Source organism: Ruditapes philippinarum, unplaced genomic scaffold (assembly GCF_026571515.1).
Source record: "Ruditapes philippinarum isolate M1 unplaced genomic scaffold, ASM2657151v2 ctg9_1_1_1_1, whole genome shotgun sequence".
Taxonomy (NCBI): Eukaryota; Metazoa; Mollusca; class Bivalvia; order Venerida; family Veneridae; genus Ruditapes; species Ruditapes philippinarum.
This window is the reverse complement of record NW_026865571.1, coordinates 830,428-850,958: the sequence shown is the minus strand read 5'-3', so window position 1 is coordinate 850,958 and position 20,531 is coordinate 830,428. Positions and strand designations below refer to the sequence as shown.

The 20,531-nt window shown below is 32.7% G+C and overlaps 1 protein-coding gene across 1 annotated transcript in view; it reads left to right on the top strand.

The window, feature by feature from the left end:
- Positions 1-20,531, top strand: part of LOC132729563 (ubiquitin carboxyl-terminal hydrolase 34-like) — a 78,564-nt gene that overhangs the window by 53,016 nt on the left and 5,017 nt on the right. Inside the window, 25 exon segments of the mRNA XM_060715345.1 lie at positions 100-165; positions 479-559; positions 1,220-1,302; positions 1,890-1,968; positions 2,283-2,447; positions 2,721-2,909; positions 3,429-3,533; positions 5,623-5,667; positions 6,173-6,277; positions 6,508-6,655; positions 10,704-10,801; positions 11,370-11,537; positions 11,854-11,937; positions 12,216-12,322; positions 13,202-13,379; positions 13,778-13,935; positions 14,752-14,830; positions 15,252-15,381; positions 15,728-15,850; positions 16,631-16,735; positions 17,112-17,233; positions 17,782-17,905; positions 18,488-18,567; positions 18,833-18,967; positions 19,267-19,404. Of these exon segments, the coding sequence (XP_060571328.1) occupies positions 100-165; positions 479-559; positions 1,220-1,302; positions 1,890-1,968; positions 2,283-2,447; positions 2,721-2,909; positions 3,429-3,533; positions 5,623-5,667; positions 6,173-6,277; positions 6,508-6,655; positions 10,704-10,801; positions 11,370-11,537; positions 11,854-11,937; positions 12,216-12,322; positions 13,202-13,379; positions 13,778-13,935; positions 14,752-14,830; positions 15,252-15,381; positions 15,728-15,850; positions 16,631-16,735; positions 17,112-17,233; positions 17,782-17,905; positions 18,488-18,567; positions 18,833-18,967; positions 19,267-19,404 (2,895 nt within the window).

The window sequence follows — 20,531 nt, the reverse complement described above, 5'->3', positions numbered from 1 at the left end:
TTAGATATAAAATTTAATTGAAAATGTTTTTAACATTGGATGATATACTATCAGAGCAGCAAATATTTATATTGTTAATGAATTTCTTCATTATTATAGCCGACAATGGTACAGTGGATAGAGTTGTTAACCAAACAGTTTAATTCCTGTCAAGCGTCTTGTGAGGTAAGATCATTATCACAGGGGTAGCACTTTATTGTAAAAATAATAAAGTTTTGTTTCTCATTAATAAAAAAAATCAAATAAATTTCTGAAATGTAAAGCCGTTGTAAAAGTTTCTTATATTTGTTATTGTGACTGTGATTTTTATCCAATCATTGGTAATATGTAAAAAAGTTATCTTGTGTGTATTTTATGCTTAATTAGGGTCCATCTGTCTTTTAAGGCACTGAGAGTATGGAAGTTATCATAATTGTGTTGCTATTTATTATGATGCAATGTTTACAGTAACCATGTATTATTTTGTATATTTAAACAGTGGTTCCTGGATCACATGGCAGAAAGTGATTGGTGGCCACAACAGATTCTTATTAAATGTCCTAACCAGATTACTAGACAGGTATTTATATTCTCATGTTCATCACATACCAAATGACATTTTAACTTTCTTATGTGATATTTTTTCTTAGTGTATATTTATAATACAATATTTTGCAAAAATTTTGTGAGCCATAAAATTAAAGAAGTGAACTGCTTCATACAATTGTTAGTGAATATAATGCGATGTTTTTATTTGTCACCTGACATTAATACATGTTTTTTTCATATTGTTCGCTGAATATTAGTAATAGAAAGAGCATCGAAACACGAGGGTATCTGATTTGTACTAGGGGTGTAGCCCCTGAGTATTAATCAGATTGCCAAGTGTTTTAATGTTTTTTCTCTTTTGTGTCATAGTCAAACATAAAAAGGTGTTCCCTGTTGTCACAATATGAAACCCTGGCAAAAAGAAACCAATGAACGAACATCTGAATATGATATTTATGTTGCTGTCCCTTTCTCTGCCGTCACAATATGTAAACCCCAGCAAAAATGAGCCAATCAATGGGCATGCTCTGGAGTGCGGGTAACTAATACCTGCACTCCAGTTAACGCACTGTGCATGTATATGTATACGATTTAACTCTGACACATTTTCAACAGAAAGGTCCCCAAACTATGATACAATATATAATACCCTGCAGTAAGGACTACAACTTTATATATGTTTGTATTGTAGATGTTTCAGAGGCTATTGATACATGTGATAAACAGATTAAAACCAACACAAATTGAGCTGTATCTTCAACCTTTCATTGAAAAGTGAGTAAACTAAATGTTCTCTTCAATTTTGTCCATTAGTTAAAGTGATATACATAGTAAATTTTGATATTATGAGGACAGCAGTACAGAGCCTAGCTAGATTACATAGATATATACGGGCTAGCTAAACTTATACATGTGACAAAGTCAAGTCAGCATTATTAGCACTTTTAATCCAAGGATAATATGACATCTCTGAGAAGATTAAGCTTGGTCTTATTGCATAAGATACATATGATTTAATGCCATCACAGAATTACATGTTGCATTTTAATGTTAGCTTTTCTATTCCCTAAATTGAATTTTGTAACTTGATATTTCAAAAACAAATTGTCAAAATTAAGGATCAGACAGTGAAGTATCTGATCAGACTGAATAGATGTGCAGTCTTGGACCTGGATTGCTACTAATGATAACATCTGTTTGCATTCAATGGTTATAATGTTATTTCATTTTAGTAGTTTATGTTTTAAAAATTAACATTCTTGTGCACACAATAACAGATACAAAATTCAAATTTAAACTTTAAGTAAGATCTAGTTTTTAGTGTGACATTTATTTATGGTTCATTTTATTGATGTTTTCAGTGAAGAGGGTGAAGTAGACACAGTACAGTTAGGAAATAAGTCATGTGTGACAAGATTCATCAAGAAAATGCTCAGTATAGTAAGTTACTCATTATAGTCCAAAAATTATCATAATCTGAAAATCTGGTAATATCGTACATTTTCATTATATACTTGCCTTCAGTAAAACACTTAGTCATAAAGTCATTTATCTTAGTAACTATAGTAACAAGAAATCTGTTTCAGTTAAATGCTTAAAAGCCTTTTCTATCAGAATAGCCTTAAATTCTGTTATGAGGGAAAGTTTTCATATACACAGTCATATAAAGGTGTCATCATTCTGAAATAAATTGTGATAATGGAATTCAATAAGACAAGGTAATGTTTACTCAACATTTTGTTTTGTTTGTACAGCTGGAGCATGGGGTGCGACCTCACAGCAAGTATTTGATGGAATATTTTGCGTTCTTGTACGACTTTGCCAAGATGGGCGATACAGAATGCATGTTCCTCATACATCTCAACGCTATATCTACCATGGTGAATTTCTACATGGGACAGAAAGCACAGGAGAATTATGTAAGTATATCAACTATAATCTATACAAGATCTTAATTTTATTTCGGTATAAGGTATTAAGCAATTAGTTACTTTCATTCCCTTTTCTTTTCATAATACCTGCATGCTTAAGAAACCCTTTTGGGGGCATTCGTCACTAGGGTGACAGCTCTTGTTACTTGAGAAGAATTATATATTTTGCAGTACATTTGTAATTTTGAAAGCTTTTAGAATTTTAATGAATACATGTCTTGCTATTATTAAACATACTAACTAGATTTGTGTATATTTCAGGTGGAGATATTATCAGATGATGAAGAAGAGGAGGAGGTTATAACTATACCAGATGATACCTATAAACCTCTATCACTGGAGAAGATGATAGCCCTTATATCTCTACTTGTAGAGAAGTCACGTAGCGCTGACGATAATCAGTTACAGATCTCCGATAAAGATTACCATTGTATCATCTCTGCAAATAAGGTATGCTATCTGTGTACTCACAGTGTACTTGGTTATATTGCTAGTGGAGTACTTGTTTCTAATATTGAAGATGATGAGAAAAAGGTTTTTCATAATGTTTGCAGAAGAAGAAAAAATTATTATTATTTCCCTACTTTCTCTTTTGCTATAGGTAAATATTTTGATAATATTTTTCAGTAAAATCATGAAACATGGCTATGAAACTTTTTAATTAATAACATATTCTTCACCCAAAACTCCTTGTAACAGATGGAGAGCATTGACACATGTAGATATTAGAGAAGAGGCCAGAATTCTGTCTTATAAAGCTGTTTCTCATAGATATGGAAAAAAAACAGAATTAAATACAAAGTCAATGTCAAGCAACCTCTTCTTATTTCTTATCTTTAATTTACAATACAGGTAGTGGCAAAACTTGGTTTTGTTTTAAGTACCCTGTATAAGAAACCTGTGAGTGTGAGTATCCTATGATAATCCAATTTAAAAAAAGTTGTATTTCTTGTCATTTTTTTTTTTCAGGGTCATCCATTCCTGTTTAATCAGATCAGGGACAACATTAATGTACGTCAGACATGTAACCTGATATTTAGTCTATGTCGCTGGAATGATGGCCTGGCTAGTGCTGTAAGTTGCTTTTCTTTTGAATTTTTATGCTCCCCGAAAAATTTCGGGGGAGCATATAGTCGTCGGGTTGTCCGTCCGTCCGTACGTACGTCCAGAATTCGTGTCTGGCACATAACTTTGTTATTTAAAGTCGGATTTTAAAACTATTTCACAGAAATGATCACCATATTGAGACGAAGTGTCACGCACAACCATTGGGTCGCTACCTTGAAGGTCAAGGTCACAGCATGACCTTGCAGCAAAATAGTGTCCGGCCCATAACTTTGTTATTTGAAGTTGGATTTTAGAACTATTTCACAGAAATGATCACCATATTGAGACGGCATGTCGCGTGTAACATTTGGGTCGCTACCTTGAAGGTAAAGGTCACAGTATGACCTTGCAGCAAAATTGTGTCCGGCCCATAACTTCGTTATTTGAAATCGGATTTTAAAACTCTTTCACAGAAATGATCACCATATTGAGACGATGTGTCGCGCGCAACATTTGGGTCGCTACCTTGAAGGTCAAGGTCACAGCCCATAACTTTGTTATTTGAAGTAGGATTTTACAACAATTTCACAGAAATTATCACCATATTGAGACAATGTGTCGTGCACAAAAAATTGGGTTTTTATCCCCAGCTCTGCGATGGGATATAAATTATTTGTTGTTCTTTTTCTGTTGTGCTATGGTATATTTGTGTATATTTTTAAGTAACTAAAAACATGCTTGCTTTTTGAAAAAACCATATCATTTCAACCAAACTTGGCAAGATGATCTTGGTGAAGCCTTGCAAATTGTAGAATTTATAATGCAGAATTCTGCTTTGAACTGACCCAAATATGGAATAAAAAACAATTAAGAAAATTCATTGTAAGACCAAACCTACTTATATTTGCTAAGCTGTCTTAGATTTACAAGAGTAATTTAGTGGGTCAAATTTTGTTTCACTATATGTACATAAGAAATTACCTCTTGTGATAAGTAGATTAACTTTGGTAGTGTGTATTACCCATATAGTATTATCCAAATTAAAAATTTGTCTATGTCAAATTTCCCGGGTCATAGTTTTCCTTATATGTATATAGTAAAAACTTAAAAATCATCTTCTCTAAATTGACAAAGGCTAGAGGATAGATATTTTGCATGAAACATTGTGTAGTGAACCTCTAGCAAGATTGAACAAATTATAGCCCTGGGTTCAAAATTGGCCCCATCCCCCGGGGTCATTGATTTTCACTATGTACATATAGTGAAAAATTAAAAAATCTTATTGTCTGAAGGTACAAGGCTTAGAGCTTTGATATTTGGTATATGATATCATCTATAGGTACTCTACCAAAGCTGTTCAAATTTTGCCTCTAGTGTCAAAACTAGCCCTGCCCCGGGGTCATAGGTTTCCTTACATGTATATAGTAAAAACTTTAAAAAATCACCTTCTCGAATTGATAAAGGCTAGAGGTGAGACATTTTGCAGTAAACATTCTGTAGTGAACCTTTAGCAAGATTATTCAAATTAAAGCCCTGGGGTCAAAACAAAAAAAAATGTGTTCCTACATTACTATTTTAGTGTTGTATTTATGCGGTGGCATAGCATTTTTTACAAATGCAATCTTGTTACACTTTGAACTTTGTCTGTGACATAACTCTGACACTACAAGAGGTATACCTTCCTGTGTCCAAAACCTATTTCGGGAGCATCACCCGGTTCAACCGGCTCTTGTTTGGGTTTGTATTTTGGGAAAATGCCTTTGGGATTGTGAATATTAGTGGTATTTGCCTGCGTGAATCCCATTTCACACAACTGTTCTTATTAAAACTCGGAACTACTTAGCTGTAATTGTTTTGATTCAGAGCGTATTTTTGGTGACAAATTTTGTTGAAATATGATGCAAGCAATTTTTACTTCCTGGGTGATGTGATTTGAAAAGTTGGTAGTTTAATTCAGAAGATGTAGAAACAACCTTGTTAATAAATCAAGAAACATTTTTAACAACGAAATGTTACAAATGTTAATGTTTTAAGGAAAAAGATGTACCCAAAATGATTTTGATGTAACTTGGTTGTGAGAAACTTTTGATGTATGGTATAATGTGTTTGTCTTCAGATTGTCAATTTGGTATTTGGTGCTATAAAGAAATTAAGTCCAGAGGTATGTAATGTTTACTGGTATCTGTTCAATTCTGTTGTAAATTTATTTTGCACCATTACTTCATATTGTAATATAAAGTTGATTGTAGGATTCTTGGACCTAAAATTTTTTTAGTCCTAAAAATGAAAATTGGAAACTATGTATACATGTATTACATTGCAAGCTTGTCTCTTGTTACATGCATTGTAACTAATAATAATAATATAATAATAATAATAATAATATCTTTATTTAGAGAAAGTAACACATTGAGAATATTCATGTAATAGTAATAAGATATGAAATTTTTATATCTCTTTTCATAATTTTGCATGAAAATAAAATGATTTCAAACTAATTTCTATGAGGCTGTCTGCATAGGCTCTATTAACTGATAAATGAATCTATAAGAATATTTAACAGATGTAAAGAAAATCTCATTTCAACATTGAAACATATTTATAATTTGTAAAAAAGAAAGTTACAAAGATGTTTTAATATGTTTTATTATTTGATGTTATTGCAGCAATCTCAGCCATTCTTCAAACTGATGTCTATGTTGGTAGAGTTTGTTGGAGGCCCTCCAGGGATGCCTCCATTCACACAGCTTATATTACAGAGGTTCTGGGAGGTAAATATTTTGAAATATTTATTATCTTGAGGATTTTAATTAAATTACTTGTATGCTAACAACAATTAAGGCTTTTGATGCCAAGTGAGAGTTTGTTAGACCTGCAGTGCCAAGACTTAATGCTGTTGACTGATGGGCAGTTTGAAATTCAAATCAGGACTAAATAGTAAATACATATATTTTGCTGTTAATGTAGTATCTTATATGCAATATCTTGTGTTCCATATTAGCTGGCAATGTGTAACCCTGTGGCATGCCTCGACTGGATGGCCAATCAGGTGACTCGTAACAAACTGGCCAATCACTACATGTTGAACCAGATGGACTGCTGGGTGGAACACTATCTCATCAAGAACAATAATGCCAGGGTCAGAAATTGTAAGTGCCATAGCAACTTTGATGTCAGTATTGACTGTTTAGCATATTGATATATTTCAGTTATATAGATATACTGTTGAACTTCTTTTATTGTGCCCCCACTTTAGTGGCGGGCATTTAGATTTACCCTTGTTCGTCCATCTGTCCTTCCCGTCCGTCCTTCTGTCTGTCCGTTCTCTTTTGTGTCGCATGTAACTCAAAAAGTATTTGACCTAGAGTCATGAAACTTTACAGGAATGTTGATCAGCATGTGTAGTTGTGCACCTGGGTATTTTTGTCTGGATATTTTTAGTATTTTTAGAGTTATTGCCCTTGACTTAGTAAAATTTTGCCATTTTCAACTTGTGTCGCATGTAACTCAAAAAGTATTTGACCTAGAGTCATGAAACTTTACAGGAATATTGATCAGCATGTGTAGTTGGGCACCTGGGTATTTTCGTCTGGATATTTTAAGTATTTTTAGAGTTATTGCCCTTGACTTAGTAAAATTTTGCAATTTTAAACTTGTGTGGCATGTAACTCAAAAAGTATTTGACCTGGATCATGAAACTTTACAGGAATGTTGATCAGCATGTGTAGTTGGGCACCTGGGTGTTTTCGTCTGGATATTTTTAGTATTTTTAGAGTTATTGCCCTTGACTTCGTAAAATTTTGCAATTTTCAACTTGTGTCGCATGTAACTCAAAAACTATTTGACCAAGAGTCATGAAACTTTACAGGAATATTGATCAGCATGTGTAGTGGTGCACCAGGTACTTTCATTTGGATTTATTTAGTATTTTTAGAGTTATTGCCCTTGACTTGTGTCGCATGTTACTCAAAAAGGATTTGACCTAGAGTCATTAAACATTACGGGAAGGTCGCTCAGCATATTTAGTTTTGCACCTGGGGTTTCGCTTGTGGATTTATCCAGTATTTGTAGAGTTATTTCCCTTGACTTAGTAAAAACCGTTTCACAAGGTTGTTGTTTGTTCCTTTAGTGCTAGAGTTAGAATCAACCAATTTTACAGGAATAATGATCAACATCACTAAATTACAGGAATAATGATTCACATCACTGTGAAGCTATGCACCTGGGACTTTGCATGTGGATTTTTTTCAGTTTTGTTAGAGTTATTGTCCTTGACTTACAGTAGTACAAATTTGCAATTTTCAACATGTTTATGCCTAGCTCAAAAAGTATTTCACTTGTAGGCTGAAAGTTTATAAGAATGTTGGTCAGCATGTGTACTAATGTACCTTGGGGTTTGCTTGTGGATTTATTCAGTATTTGTAGTTCTTGCCCTTTACTTAGTAAAAGATTTTTAGTTTTCAAAAAATATTTGACCTTAGGTCATAAGATTGACAGAACAGTGGCGCGGTGGGGGCACCCGTGTCCTATGGACACATTTCTTGTTTAATAATAGAAAGTATTTAAGAAACATTGTAATAAAAAAAAGGTTATGCTTGCAGTGAAGTTATAATGTCTAAGTAATTTTGTGGAGATTTTTAGCTCACCTGTCACAAAGTGAGCCAATTTCATCCAAACTTCACAGGAATGTTCCTTTGGTGGTCACCTTTAAAAATTGTTCAAAGAATTTAATTCCATGCAGAACTCTGGTTGCCATGGCAACCGAAAGAAAAATCTTTAAATATCTTCTTTTAAACAACCCCAAGAGCTAGAGCTTAGATATTTGGCATGAAACATCTTCTAGTAAGCGTCTACCAAGTTTGTTAAAATAAAAGCCCTGGGGTCAAAATTGGCCCCGCCCCAGGGGGTCATTGATTTTCCCTATATGCATATAGTAAAAACTTAAAAAATCTTCTTTTAAAGAACCATAAGAGCTAGAGCTTAGATATTTGGCATGAAACATCTTCTAGTGAGTGTCTACCAAGTTTGTTCAAATAAAAGCCCTGGGGTCAAAATTGGCCCCGCCCCGGGGGGTCATTGATTTTCCCTATATGCATATAGTAAAAACTTAAAAAATCTTCTTTTAAAGAACCGTAAGAGCTAGAGCTTAGATATTAAGCATGAAACATCTTCTAGTGAATGTCTACCAAGTTTGTTCAAATAAAAGCCCTGGGGTCAAAATTGGCCCCGCCCCAGGGGGTCATTGATTTTCCCTATATGCATATAGTAAAAACTTAAAAAATCTTCTTTTAAAGAACCCAAAGAGCTAGAGCTAAGATATTAAGCATGAAACATCTTCTAGTGAGTGTCTACCAAGTTTGTTCAAATTAAAGCCCTTTGGTCAAAATTGGCCCCATCCCATGGGGGTCATTGATTTTCCCTATATGCATATAGTAAAAACTTAAAAAATCTTCTTTTAAAGAACCCAAAGAGCTAGAGCTTAGATATTTGGCATGAAACATCTTCTAGTGAATGTCTACCAAGTTTGTTCAAATAAAAGCCCTTGGGTCAAAATTGACCCCGCCCAGGGGGTCATAGATTTTCCCTATATGCATATAGTAAAAACTTAAAAAATCTTCTTTTAAAGAACCCAAAGAGCTAGAGCTAAGATATTTAGCATGAAACATCTTCTAATAAGTGTCTACCAAGTTTTTTCAAATAAAAGCCCTGGGGTCAAAAATGGCCCCGCCCCAGGGGGTCATTGATTTTCCCTATATGCATATAGTAAAAACTTAAAAAATCTTCTTTTAAAGAACCCAAAGAGCTAGAGCTAAGATATTAAGCATGAAACATCTTCTAGTGAGTGTCTACCAAGTTTGTTCAAATTAAAGCCCTGTGGTCAAAATTGGCCCCACCCCGGGGGTCATTGATTTTCCCTATATGCATATAGTAAAAACTTAAAAAATCTTCTTTTGAAGAACCCAAAGAGCTAGAGCTTAGATATTTGGCATGAAACATCTTCTAGTGAATGTCTACCAAGTTTGTTCAAATAAACGCCCTGGGGTCAAAATTGACCCCACCCCAGGGGGTCATAGATTTTCCCTATATGCATATAGTAAAAACTTAAAAAATCTTCTTTTAAAGAACCCAAAGAGCTAGAGCTAAGATATTCAGCATGAAACATCTTCTAATAAGTGTCTACCAAGTTTGTTCAAATAAAAGCCCTGGGGTCAAAATTGGCCCGCCCAAGGGGGTCATTGATTTTCCCTATATGCATATAGTAAAAACTTAAAAAATCTTCTTTTAAAGAACTCAAAGAGCTAGAGCTAAGATATTTAGCATGAAACATGTTCTAATTGGTGTCTACCAAGTATGTTCAAATAAAAGCCCTGGGGTCAAAACTGGCCCCGCCCGGGTGGGGGGGGGGTCATTGATTTTCCTTATATGTGTATAGCAAAAACTTAGAAAATCTTCTTTGAAAAAACCCAAATAGCTAGAGTTTAGATATTAAGCATGAAACATCTTTAAGTAAATATCTACAAAGTTTGTTCAAATAAAAGCCCGGGGGTCAAAACTGGCCCTGCCCCAGGGGTGTCATTGTTTTTAACTATATGTGTATAGTAAAAACTTTAAAAATCTTCTTTTAAAAAACCCAATGAGCTAGAAATTAGAGTTTAGCATGTGGGTGTCTACCAAGTCTGTTCAAATAAACAAATAAAAGCCCTTGGGTAAAAATTGGCCCGGGGGTGGGGGGGCCTATATACAGGTGAGCGACCTCAGGGCCATCATGGCCCTCTTGTTATAGTTCTGGCATAGAAACAGAAACTCTTATTTAGAATTGCTTGCAGTTATTATTTTTTTAAATCATCATACATTAACAATGCAGCATCTTAATACCTGAAGTCTGCCAAAAATTATGATGAACAGACTTTGTTTTGATACAGGCATGTATGTATACTTCTAAATCACCACTTTTTTCCTAATATTTCTTAGAATTTTTAATTTGTTGGTATGGTAAATGCTTGTAGTGCCCAAATTTTATAAAATGAAAAAAACTAGATTATACATTCAATCAAGTAATGGTTATGTTCAATAAATCATAAGTTAAAGATGTGTTTTAATAAAAAAGATACATAAATTCAAAGAGTGGTGGTTTAGAAATGTTAGTCACTAAATGTTCTGGTTTTGGTCTAATAAAATACATATACTGTATTGTAGCTGCTGGTGCCCTTGTTATATCCCTGGTTCCCAGTACACATTTTAGACAAATGTACAGAACATCTAGAAGTGTTCTTAGTCCACACAAAGAAATCCCAGTAAGTATCTTCTAGTACTTAATATTTCTATTTGGTTAGCTTTTTTTTGATATTCCTATTTGGTTAGCTCTTTTTGATATTCCTGTTTGGTTAGCTTTTTTTGATATTCCTGAGTTCATATAATGACTTTCCAGTCTAAAAATGTAGATATGAATTAATAATTCCTAGCATTAGCTAGTGCTCAGAATCTCTGTAAACTCATTATGTAGCTCGGTTGTTTACTCTTATGTAATATCCCAATGCTAGAAACATTTATAGCAAGATTCAAATCAATACTGGCGGGGGGGGGGGAGCAATTGTATATGAAATGTCTTTACCAATGTGTTAACAATTTAACAATTTGTATAAACATTAATGACTTGTTGCTAAGAAACATTAATGAGTTGTTGCTAAGACTTTGAAAAGCATTTTATAGATTAAACATATAGTTTCCATTCTACAATGATTGTATGGTTAGAAATGATTTCCTATTTTAATTTTGAAGATTATTGATATGTATTATCATTGTTTTTGTTGTTGTTGTTATGTACATCTTGAGGTCAATAACACTTATCAATTGTGTTTACAGATGAGCAGTGAGGCATTGATGGTGTTACACAAAGTATACGAGCATTTGCTAAGTCTGTTACCACGGTGTCGACTGTATGTTGACCCTCAAACACAGGGGACCACTAAACTCATCTGTTATTTCACAGTACTACAGTTCTGTTTGGTATCTAAGCAGGAAAAACTCATGGTAATCAACTATAAAGTTTATACTAATCTACTATATAAATATAAGAGAAAAATTGTTGTTTTTAAACAGCATTTGATTAATGATCTTAGGTGTTGTATATTGCATTTATTATTTTCTAACAGTATTTTATGATCAGAGTTCATGAGAAAATTCTCATAAGAAGAATCAAGATGTCAGTTATACAAATCTTGTTAATTAAGTATTCCTGTATGTATTGAATACAATGTTAAAATTTAAAGTGGTAGAAATGTTGTCTTTACCGGATATATTTTCTTTCTATTCACTAAGTGGACTGTACTCTTGTTGTTGTTTTCAGTTTGGACATCATTTCAGTGACTTGTGGGCACTATTTCAGCCTAAATTGTCAGAACCCCAGATCTCAATGCATCACAATAAACAGGTGAGATATTTGTCCTTAATAAAATACAATTTTTGATCTTTAGTCTAGAATTATGGTTCGTAATGAAAGTTAAAAGGTACATAATGCCCTATAAGCAATAAAGTTGACCATAATATACCATATTTGATGTATTTTATACCTTCGCTAGTTATTGCTTCCTCAAACATTTTTCAAGTTTTCTTTAATAAGATTAAACTTTTGGTAAGAAAATGTTTCTCAAATTAGACCTCAGTTCTCTGGTACCCATTTTCACAAAAGTTTGTTTATTTGTTTTACAGGCATTATTGTTGTTCTGGTACCAAGCTTGTGTAGAATGTCCAGAGAATGTGAAATTGATCGTTCACAATCCACATGTGTGTAAACATATACCCTTCACCTACATACTGTAAGTATTAGTTTATTACATTTATCACATGCAGCTTCCCTCTTTTTGTGGCTTAGGTTTTGCCTTTAAGGCTTGAGGCATTAGAATTGCAGCCACTGTTTTTCCCTGCATGATCGTAAGAAGCAACTTAATGGGTTAGAATTACAGGAGTATAATCATCTCTTAGCTCCAGCAGGTTAGGTTAGGTAGTGTTGACATCTGGTGTTGCTTTAATTTATTTACCCTCGGGTTAGCCAAAATCATTTTTCCTGTTTCGGTGCCATATTACCTAAATTGTGTTGGTGCCCTGTAAAACCAAACTAAAGCACAAGCAGATTAGTGAAGCTTTGAACTATTTATTTCCTTCTTTTCTATCAAAATAATTATTTATAAGTTTATGCTGGAATATAGAAAGAGGTGAACCAAAACAATATGTTTAATAAGACTTTGTACTATTGCCTGTTCAATGATTTGTTTATTACAATGTACTTTGAAATTAACGTTTTATGGTCTAATTTTGTGTCACAAAATCATCATATAATATGTTTTTAGATCCAATCTTCATATAAATTAATTTAGTGGCAACATCTCCATTTCAGCTTGATTGTCAAACTAGTGTCTTACAATTGAAATAAATCACTTTGGAGTGTGTTCCTTGAACTAACTTGTACCGCTGTCAATTTAGAAATTGTGACATTGACCTGAGTAGGCTTTATCAATGTAATGAGAGGCTGACACAAAAAAATTTGACCACGACTTTTATTATTCACATTTATCAACCTTATTGTGAGTGCTTTCTTTGAATAGTTGGATGTCCTTGTTCTGGTATGCTTTGACCATGTTGGTAACTAATTTTTTGCTCTGTGTGTACAAAATTTTTATCGAAGTTTAACATTTCAGTGCCGATCATGAGGACCAGGATGTGATGATGTTTAATCGTATGACTTTACCAGCGTACTATGGTTTGTTACGAATGTGTTGTCAGCAATCAAGGAACTTCACACGACAACTGGCCCAGCATCAAAATATACTGTGGGCTTTCAAAAATATCACCCCTTATCCTGCCCAATATCCAGGGGTAATGTATTGTTTAAAATGTATTTTAATGTGGATGAAAAATGAAATAGTTTGTTCACAAGTCTTTTTAAGTGTTCTATTTAAAATTCCATTGAGAACTCAATATAAAAATATATGCTTTTAAAGTGTTATCAATGTTATTGATTTTTTCTTCGTATTTTTCAATTATTTAAATTACATGTGTATGTTTTAAAAACGGTTCAAAATAAATTAAATAATATCGGTATGAAAAATACTATAATAATTCAATCTTTATGGGGAACCTTAAAAAAGTGTTGTTTTTTTCTCACAGGTGTGGGTTTGAATCCACTTTTAAGAACATTCACAATTTATAAATTAATAAAAATATTCATTGTTATCGAATTATAAATGGTATATAAGATATGCTATGTTACACAGGCTGTGGATGAGTTGTTTAAGATGATGAGACTGATGGCGACCAAGTACCAGGACTGTACTGACGAGGAAATCAAGGCCATCAACAGTTTCCGACGTAACACCATACAACTTTATCTACAGAATCTAGAGGCACGATCAGGCTGGCAGACACTGATAGGGTATGTATGATTGATTGACAAGACATAGTATTGTATGATTGATTGACAAGACATAGTATTGTATGATTGATTGACAAGACATAGTATTGTATGATTGATTGACAAGACATAGTATTGTATGATTGATTCATCATTGATGAGTAACATATGTAAAACTTTGTGTGTGATAACTAAAGATTCTTAAAAGGATATGTTATCTTTGATACCTACAATGCAATCTCTGCAGAGCGACTGTCTGTAAAGCAAATACATCTTTACAAAAACAGTTTCAATTTTTCCTAACATAAGACTTCGCAACAGATTTAACCTCTCTATAGCAACACCTCTTTGCAACAAAGTCTCTGCCTTTCAAAGGATGTTGCTCTGCAGAGGTTTAATTGTATTTTAGACCAAGAAAATTTCATTAAATATCAGGGTAAGTTTAATGATTTTAAAACATCATAGGACAAGAACTCTAAAGGTTGAGTGATAATGTTTGCTGACATCTGATCACTTGCTTCTCACTATTTAGGGTCTTGAATACCACCAGAGATGTATGATTCTTCAATGTGAAGAAAATGTGCTTTCTGATACCTGAATAAATGTGAATATAAGCACCTGAGGCCTAACTCCTCAAGTCAGTGTACCTGTGTGACTTAATAGATATGAAAATATTCCTGACATTAAAGAATAGATACAAATATTTATTACAACTTTGTTTCAAGAACTAAATAAATTGGATTTTGATGACTATTGATACGAAATTTATGTCACTGATGAAGAGATTGTCTATGGCTCTTTTTGAGTTGTCTGTATTTAATGTTTATTTATTTACAGAGCTCTGAAGATTTTGGTAGACACAGAGACAGACAGATTGATTGTATTGTTCAACAAGGGACTTCAAATGTTGGGAGAGGTATGTCCTTGTTAATAAATTGTTATCCATTCTATTCCGATTGTCATAGAAACTATATTTGTAACTTTCTTGTTGTTACAAGATAAAATGGAGGAAATATTTGATAAACTTGACATGAAGTACACTTGTAGGCTTTAAGCTTATATCATTATGAAGATTATGTAAGAAAATACTGCTACATTTGTATTTACAAGTGTAAATTATTTGTTATTTACAAGTGTAAATTATTTATTTAAGTCTGTTTTTAGAATAAGTCTTAAGTATAATTTTTTGGTTCTCATCCCTTTTCATGCATTTTAAGTGTTGTATTGTTGTTGTTTTTTAAAATTGTAAATTCTATATACTTGCTTGAAAAAAAAGTTATTGTGAAACTAATTAGATATAAACATAGAACAATACTTGTAATGTTTTATATATACAGGCATTCATCACTCTACATGTGATGTATCATGAGGCTACGGCATGTCATGTTACAGGAGATATTGTAGATCTGCTGTCATTATTACTACAAGTTCTCAAAAATGCCAGAACATATGTTGAACAAAAGAAAGGTAAGTTTTTCTTCACTTGTACGTTCATGTTGAGATATGAGTGTAAGGCTTGAAAGAGATTACTAAGTTACCTATGGAGAGAAATAAACACTGCTGAATGTGGAGGATGAATATATAATCTGGTGAAAAAAATCTCATGTCTCAGATTTTGTCATAGGAAAGGTTTTAGGTATATACCGAAAATTTAGATTTTGAAGATTTTTTTAGCTCTACTATTCGAAAAATAGGTAGAGCTATTGTAGCCAGCCAGGCTATCAAGCACTGAGAATAGTTGACCATGATGTCCTACCCACAACTCTTGTTAAAAACTATTTTTCTATGAAACAATATTGTAAATATCTTACAGGACCACAGTCAAATGATGTAAAGATGTATGTACACAGCTGGGATGAGAAAGTTACCATAGCAAAGAAACTGTTAACATTACTCAACTCTTACACACCACCTGAGATACGCTCAGTCTGTATAGGTATGTCTATTATAACATAGTGTTGTTAATGATTTTTGTAACATCTGTATTTTGCTAACATGTGATATCAATAATTTTGAAAGTGCCTAAGGTGGTATGGTGTTGGTAGTTTTTAATTCGTACCACGGCAGTAAACTATATTGAATTTACCAGACCACATTGTTCCAAAGTGCCCAAGTATTTTGTGTTACATTTTTATATAGGCACATGTGTTAGAACATGAAGGTAATAATTGTCTAGGTTCACCTTAAGAGTGGTTCTTTATGGTGTGCAAAGTTGTAGGTTGTTAGATATTTTGCCCTTAATTAACTTTGGTTAGAATTTGCAAGGGTTGACAAATCATTTCAAGTGAGGAAACTATGTAGCCAACTTAGACTGTGATTCTACTTTTGCTTGAAATTTTCAAGGTAATACTCCATTAAAGCCGAAAAATCATTGTATGACTTTAATATGGTACTGATTGTCTAAAAATCAATTCAAATTAAAGGTATCATACCTTATAAAATCTCTATATGCTTATTATGATACTGATGAAATATTATTTTTTAGCTGCATAGGACAAGAAGATCTGGTGTTAACTGGACTTCATCATTATCAGTATCATTTGACAGCTGTTGACTTTACAATTACAGCTGTATAGGTACCTGATTTTATATGTACAAAGTATTTGTTTATATTTGGTTTGTATTTCTAGATAGGATGGGAATTACCCCCGTTATACTGGTTTCAGTTGAAGTTGATAATCATATATAAAATCATGAATATTATGTTTGATTTCAGATGTGTTGAAGGAAATGATATTAACCTATCAGAGTGAATGTATCAATGCTATAGTTCCTAGTCTCACACAGGCCCATCTCTCCTACTCGGATACTTCCATGCCATGTAAGTTAACTCAATAATACTTCATCACTCTGTTGTATTGATTAGGCAAAACATAATTAGTAATCAAACTTCAAAACATTGACTTGATTATTTTTTTACAGATTTAAGGCACTTTATTGTAGTTTGTTAAATGATAAAATTGCATCTGTATTAACTAAAGTGCTAACCTTACCACAGTGATTATTGACAACAAGCAAATTGCACCATGAAGCTAGGATGTACTTTATTGTATCCTATCCTAAAGCTGACCTAGTATCTGATATTTTGTGAAGATACTTTTTTCATTCTTAAAATAGCATGATAGTTCATCTTTACCCCATGCATTATAACTGATTGATTCATTGTATTTATGCTACAATGATATTGATATTTCTAGTGGCAAATGGTCCATATTTTCCAAGGCGTGGACAGAAGCCTATAGGAGCCAAGTCAAACATTAGACCACCAAGACCACATTTCAACATGTTATTACATACTAGTCAGATAGAGGCAACTAAGGTATGTGTAAGTCATCTACATACTTTTTCTGTGAAATTCTGGAAACATGGAAAAGTATTTTTGTTCTTGTTAGAGGGTATGTTGTATATTTATCATCGTTTCATATTTGTATTTTCAAAACTCAACTGCAGGGTTCATGTATACTTGCGACAAATGTTACTGGTTAGTTTTATTTTATGAAACTAGAATACTTGGTTGTATTTAGCAGATATTATCTATCTCATTAAGACATTTTCAAGAGCTTTTGTATTATTGTGTTGAGACTGTTCTCTTTCTTTTTCTTGCCAAATATTTGCAACAGTATTTACAGAAAGGTGTAAAATGTTTAAAGTTGGATCTCTAAGTAAAATTTGAAAGTCTTGCAACCTTGATTCAATTCATGGATGGCAATTGTAAATGCAAGCTACCATCCTTGCTCTCTAGCACTGGCTTAAGCAGAATATGACAATTGAGTTTGAGAATATAGATGTTTTAGAAACATTGGCAGATATGTAAGGTAGTGGTGTTGGAAGTCTTTCTGCTAACACTTGTGTTGTTTTCTATTTCAGGGTGTAGATGAAGTGTATGACGCAACATTACAGGATTTTTTCATTCCATATCATTCTATGGTTGATCTCATGTGTAGGGTAGCTGTCAATCAACAGATTCTTACAGAACCCATTATCACATTTAGTATGTCATTTTCTGTCTTTTGCTTAACTTTATCATGGCTATTGATGTAAGAAGAGGTAAAAAATCCTAGAGAAAAGTAACTTTGAATTGAGATGGTTGTGTAAATTTTGAGAAAAATGAGTTTAGTTGGGATAAGTTCAATGAACAAATTTTCGAAACTCAAACTCTGATCTTGGGTTGTTTTTTTTGGTCAGAAACCGGCACAGAAAATGCATTGACCAGTTAAAATCCAGAAATTAGAAACGGATCTTGGGAAAATAAGTATAACCTTGAGGCCTGGTTTTTGGATAGTTTCTATGTCTGTGCTTTGTCCTTTTTCCTGTAATTAAAATAACTTAATTATCATCATCCTGTTTACAATGATGTACATGTAGTCCTTATTGCTCTAAACATACTGTATTGAAATACTATACAATGTATACTGTATATATAAATATTAGTAAAATGGAATTTTTACATGACAAAGAAAACTCTGAAAAATGCTGGAAATGAAATAGAAAAAAATATTAAGATTTAGAGTTCTGTTTACTTTGTATTTTATCATTTCTATGTATAATTAAAGTGTATGGTTATATTTTACAGGTGCAATGGTAGCTTATGAAGGTGTTCCTTTACATTCCCCATACTTTGCTAAACTTTGGTATGAAATCTATCACACAGAGGTAAGTTTATTCATTCTTTACCTATTTTGTCTTTCAATAAGATTCCTGCATTGGCCAGGCTCTTGTTTTACTACCAAATTGCTGAGAAGTGTCAAGTGTTGTCCAACAGGCAGCTCTCTATAATTTTTCAGTTTTAGAGTGTTTTTAAGTTAAATGTTCATGTAAATAAGAAAGTATTGAATGTTAAATGTTTATAACAGGTTATCTAAATAGAAAAATAATGTAGAAATGATAAAATTAAATAATTTTGAATGCGTTTATTTAGGTTGACAAGAATTTCATCAAGATATTATGTACCAGTAGTTTCTTCATAGACTATGTAGATGCTGTGTTGATGGATGAAAGACTGTCTCTAAATAATCAAAATATTTACCAGTTCTTCTGTAATTTCTTCCCCAGGGTTAGTATCAAAGTTTTCTTTAAACTTTAATATATTTATATATACCTTTTATACGTTTTATGGTCACATTGTTTTTAGAGTTTTAAGGAATATTTACGTTATTGTACTTGCGATCTCAAATTGTTATTTTAGTTTAAGTACTTTTTTTGATTGTCATTGAATTTATTCTCTCTTATTTGGAAATATGTTAAAATTTATGCATTATTTTTTTATTCAAATAATGAAAATTTAGTAGCAAACTGGTATAATGATTCATATATTTTTGGTATATAGACATGTATTTCATTGATTTTCTATAGGTATCAGACCAGGTATTAAGTGAGCAAGGGAGACCACTCTTAGATTCTCTAGTAGCTTCAATCACAGCAGAAAAGTCTGCTTTAGAAAATATGAAATCTGAGCGGGAACTTATGGCCATCTTCCAAAGAATTTCAGGGGTAATTTTTCATCTTGTTTGTAATTTTAGAATTTTATTTCAAATATTTAAATTATGGAAAGCTTTCATCATGCATTTTAAAAGTTTTATGTTTTAATCAGTATGTTTACTTGTAGTTTTAACCAGTATGTTTACTTGTAGTAGAAAACAAATGGCTGATTAAAAGGCTCACATTAATTGTTAACCTGCTGGATTTCTTTAATGAATCTGCCAAGTTACCATTTTTGGAACTGTCCGTTATCAGTTTTAGGGATATCAAGATAAAAATAGTCACTCAGCCAGCAGTTTAGAGTCTGGTCAGAAGTGCATGCTGGTCTAGCAAATGTTGATAACTTTGGGTTCTGGCAGGGTAAAGGTTAATATACTTCAAAAAAAGTAAGCTTGAAAGAATGAAATGGTATGATTTTAGCTACAGTCGAACTTCGTTTGCTCGAACTCTGAGGGCCTGTGAAAATTTGTTCGAGAGATCGGTAGTTCGAGCCAACCGAGCTTGAACAATTATTACGCTGATCAAATGCCTAGCTTACATCGGTCGAATGATAAATGCGTCAATATAATTGTTTGTTAGTACATCTGTTCGTCGAATATTTCACATGTTTCATATTCAGAATTATTATCCCAGTGTTTTATGGGGCCGGTGTTTTATAGTATTAACGGTACGCTGTGTTAATCTATATTCATGCATATAGTAATTGGTTGAGTTCGATTGGGCAATCGCACCAAACTTGTTGAACAATGTTCAAAATATATTTATATGTTTATAATAGGATGAATTCAATTAAAAAAAATAAATGAATGAAATAGTTATTAAAAACATTTACAGCAGCATCTATTTATAGTCATTTACTAAAATAAAAACATACAAGTATCATTCTATAAATATATAACACTGTTATGATTCACTTTACATGAACCACGGTTGTAATAAAAGCCGTCCGGGTAAACGTCATTCTTTATTGGCACGCATATTTCACTTATTTCACAAGTTGTTTTCTTTTTATCGTTACCATCAAAGGCAAATCAACAATATTATCATAACAAACAAATCGATTACAACACCTTTTATTTTGTATCACCTTTGTCACAATCAAGAGGTGTTGAAAAACATGTGTCGCCGACTGTCATTTA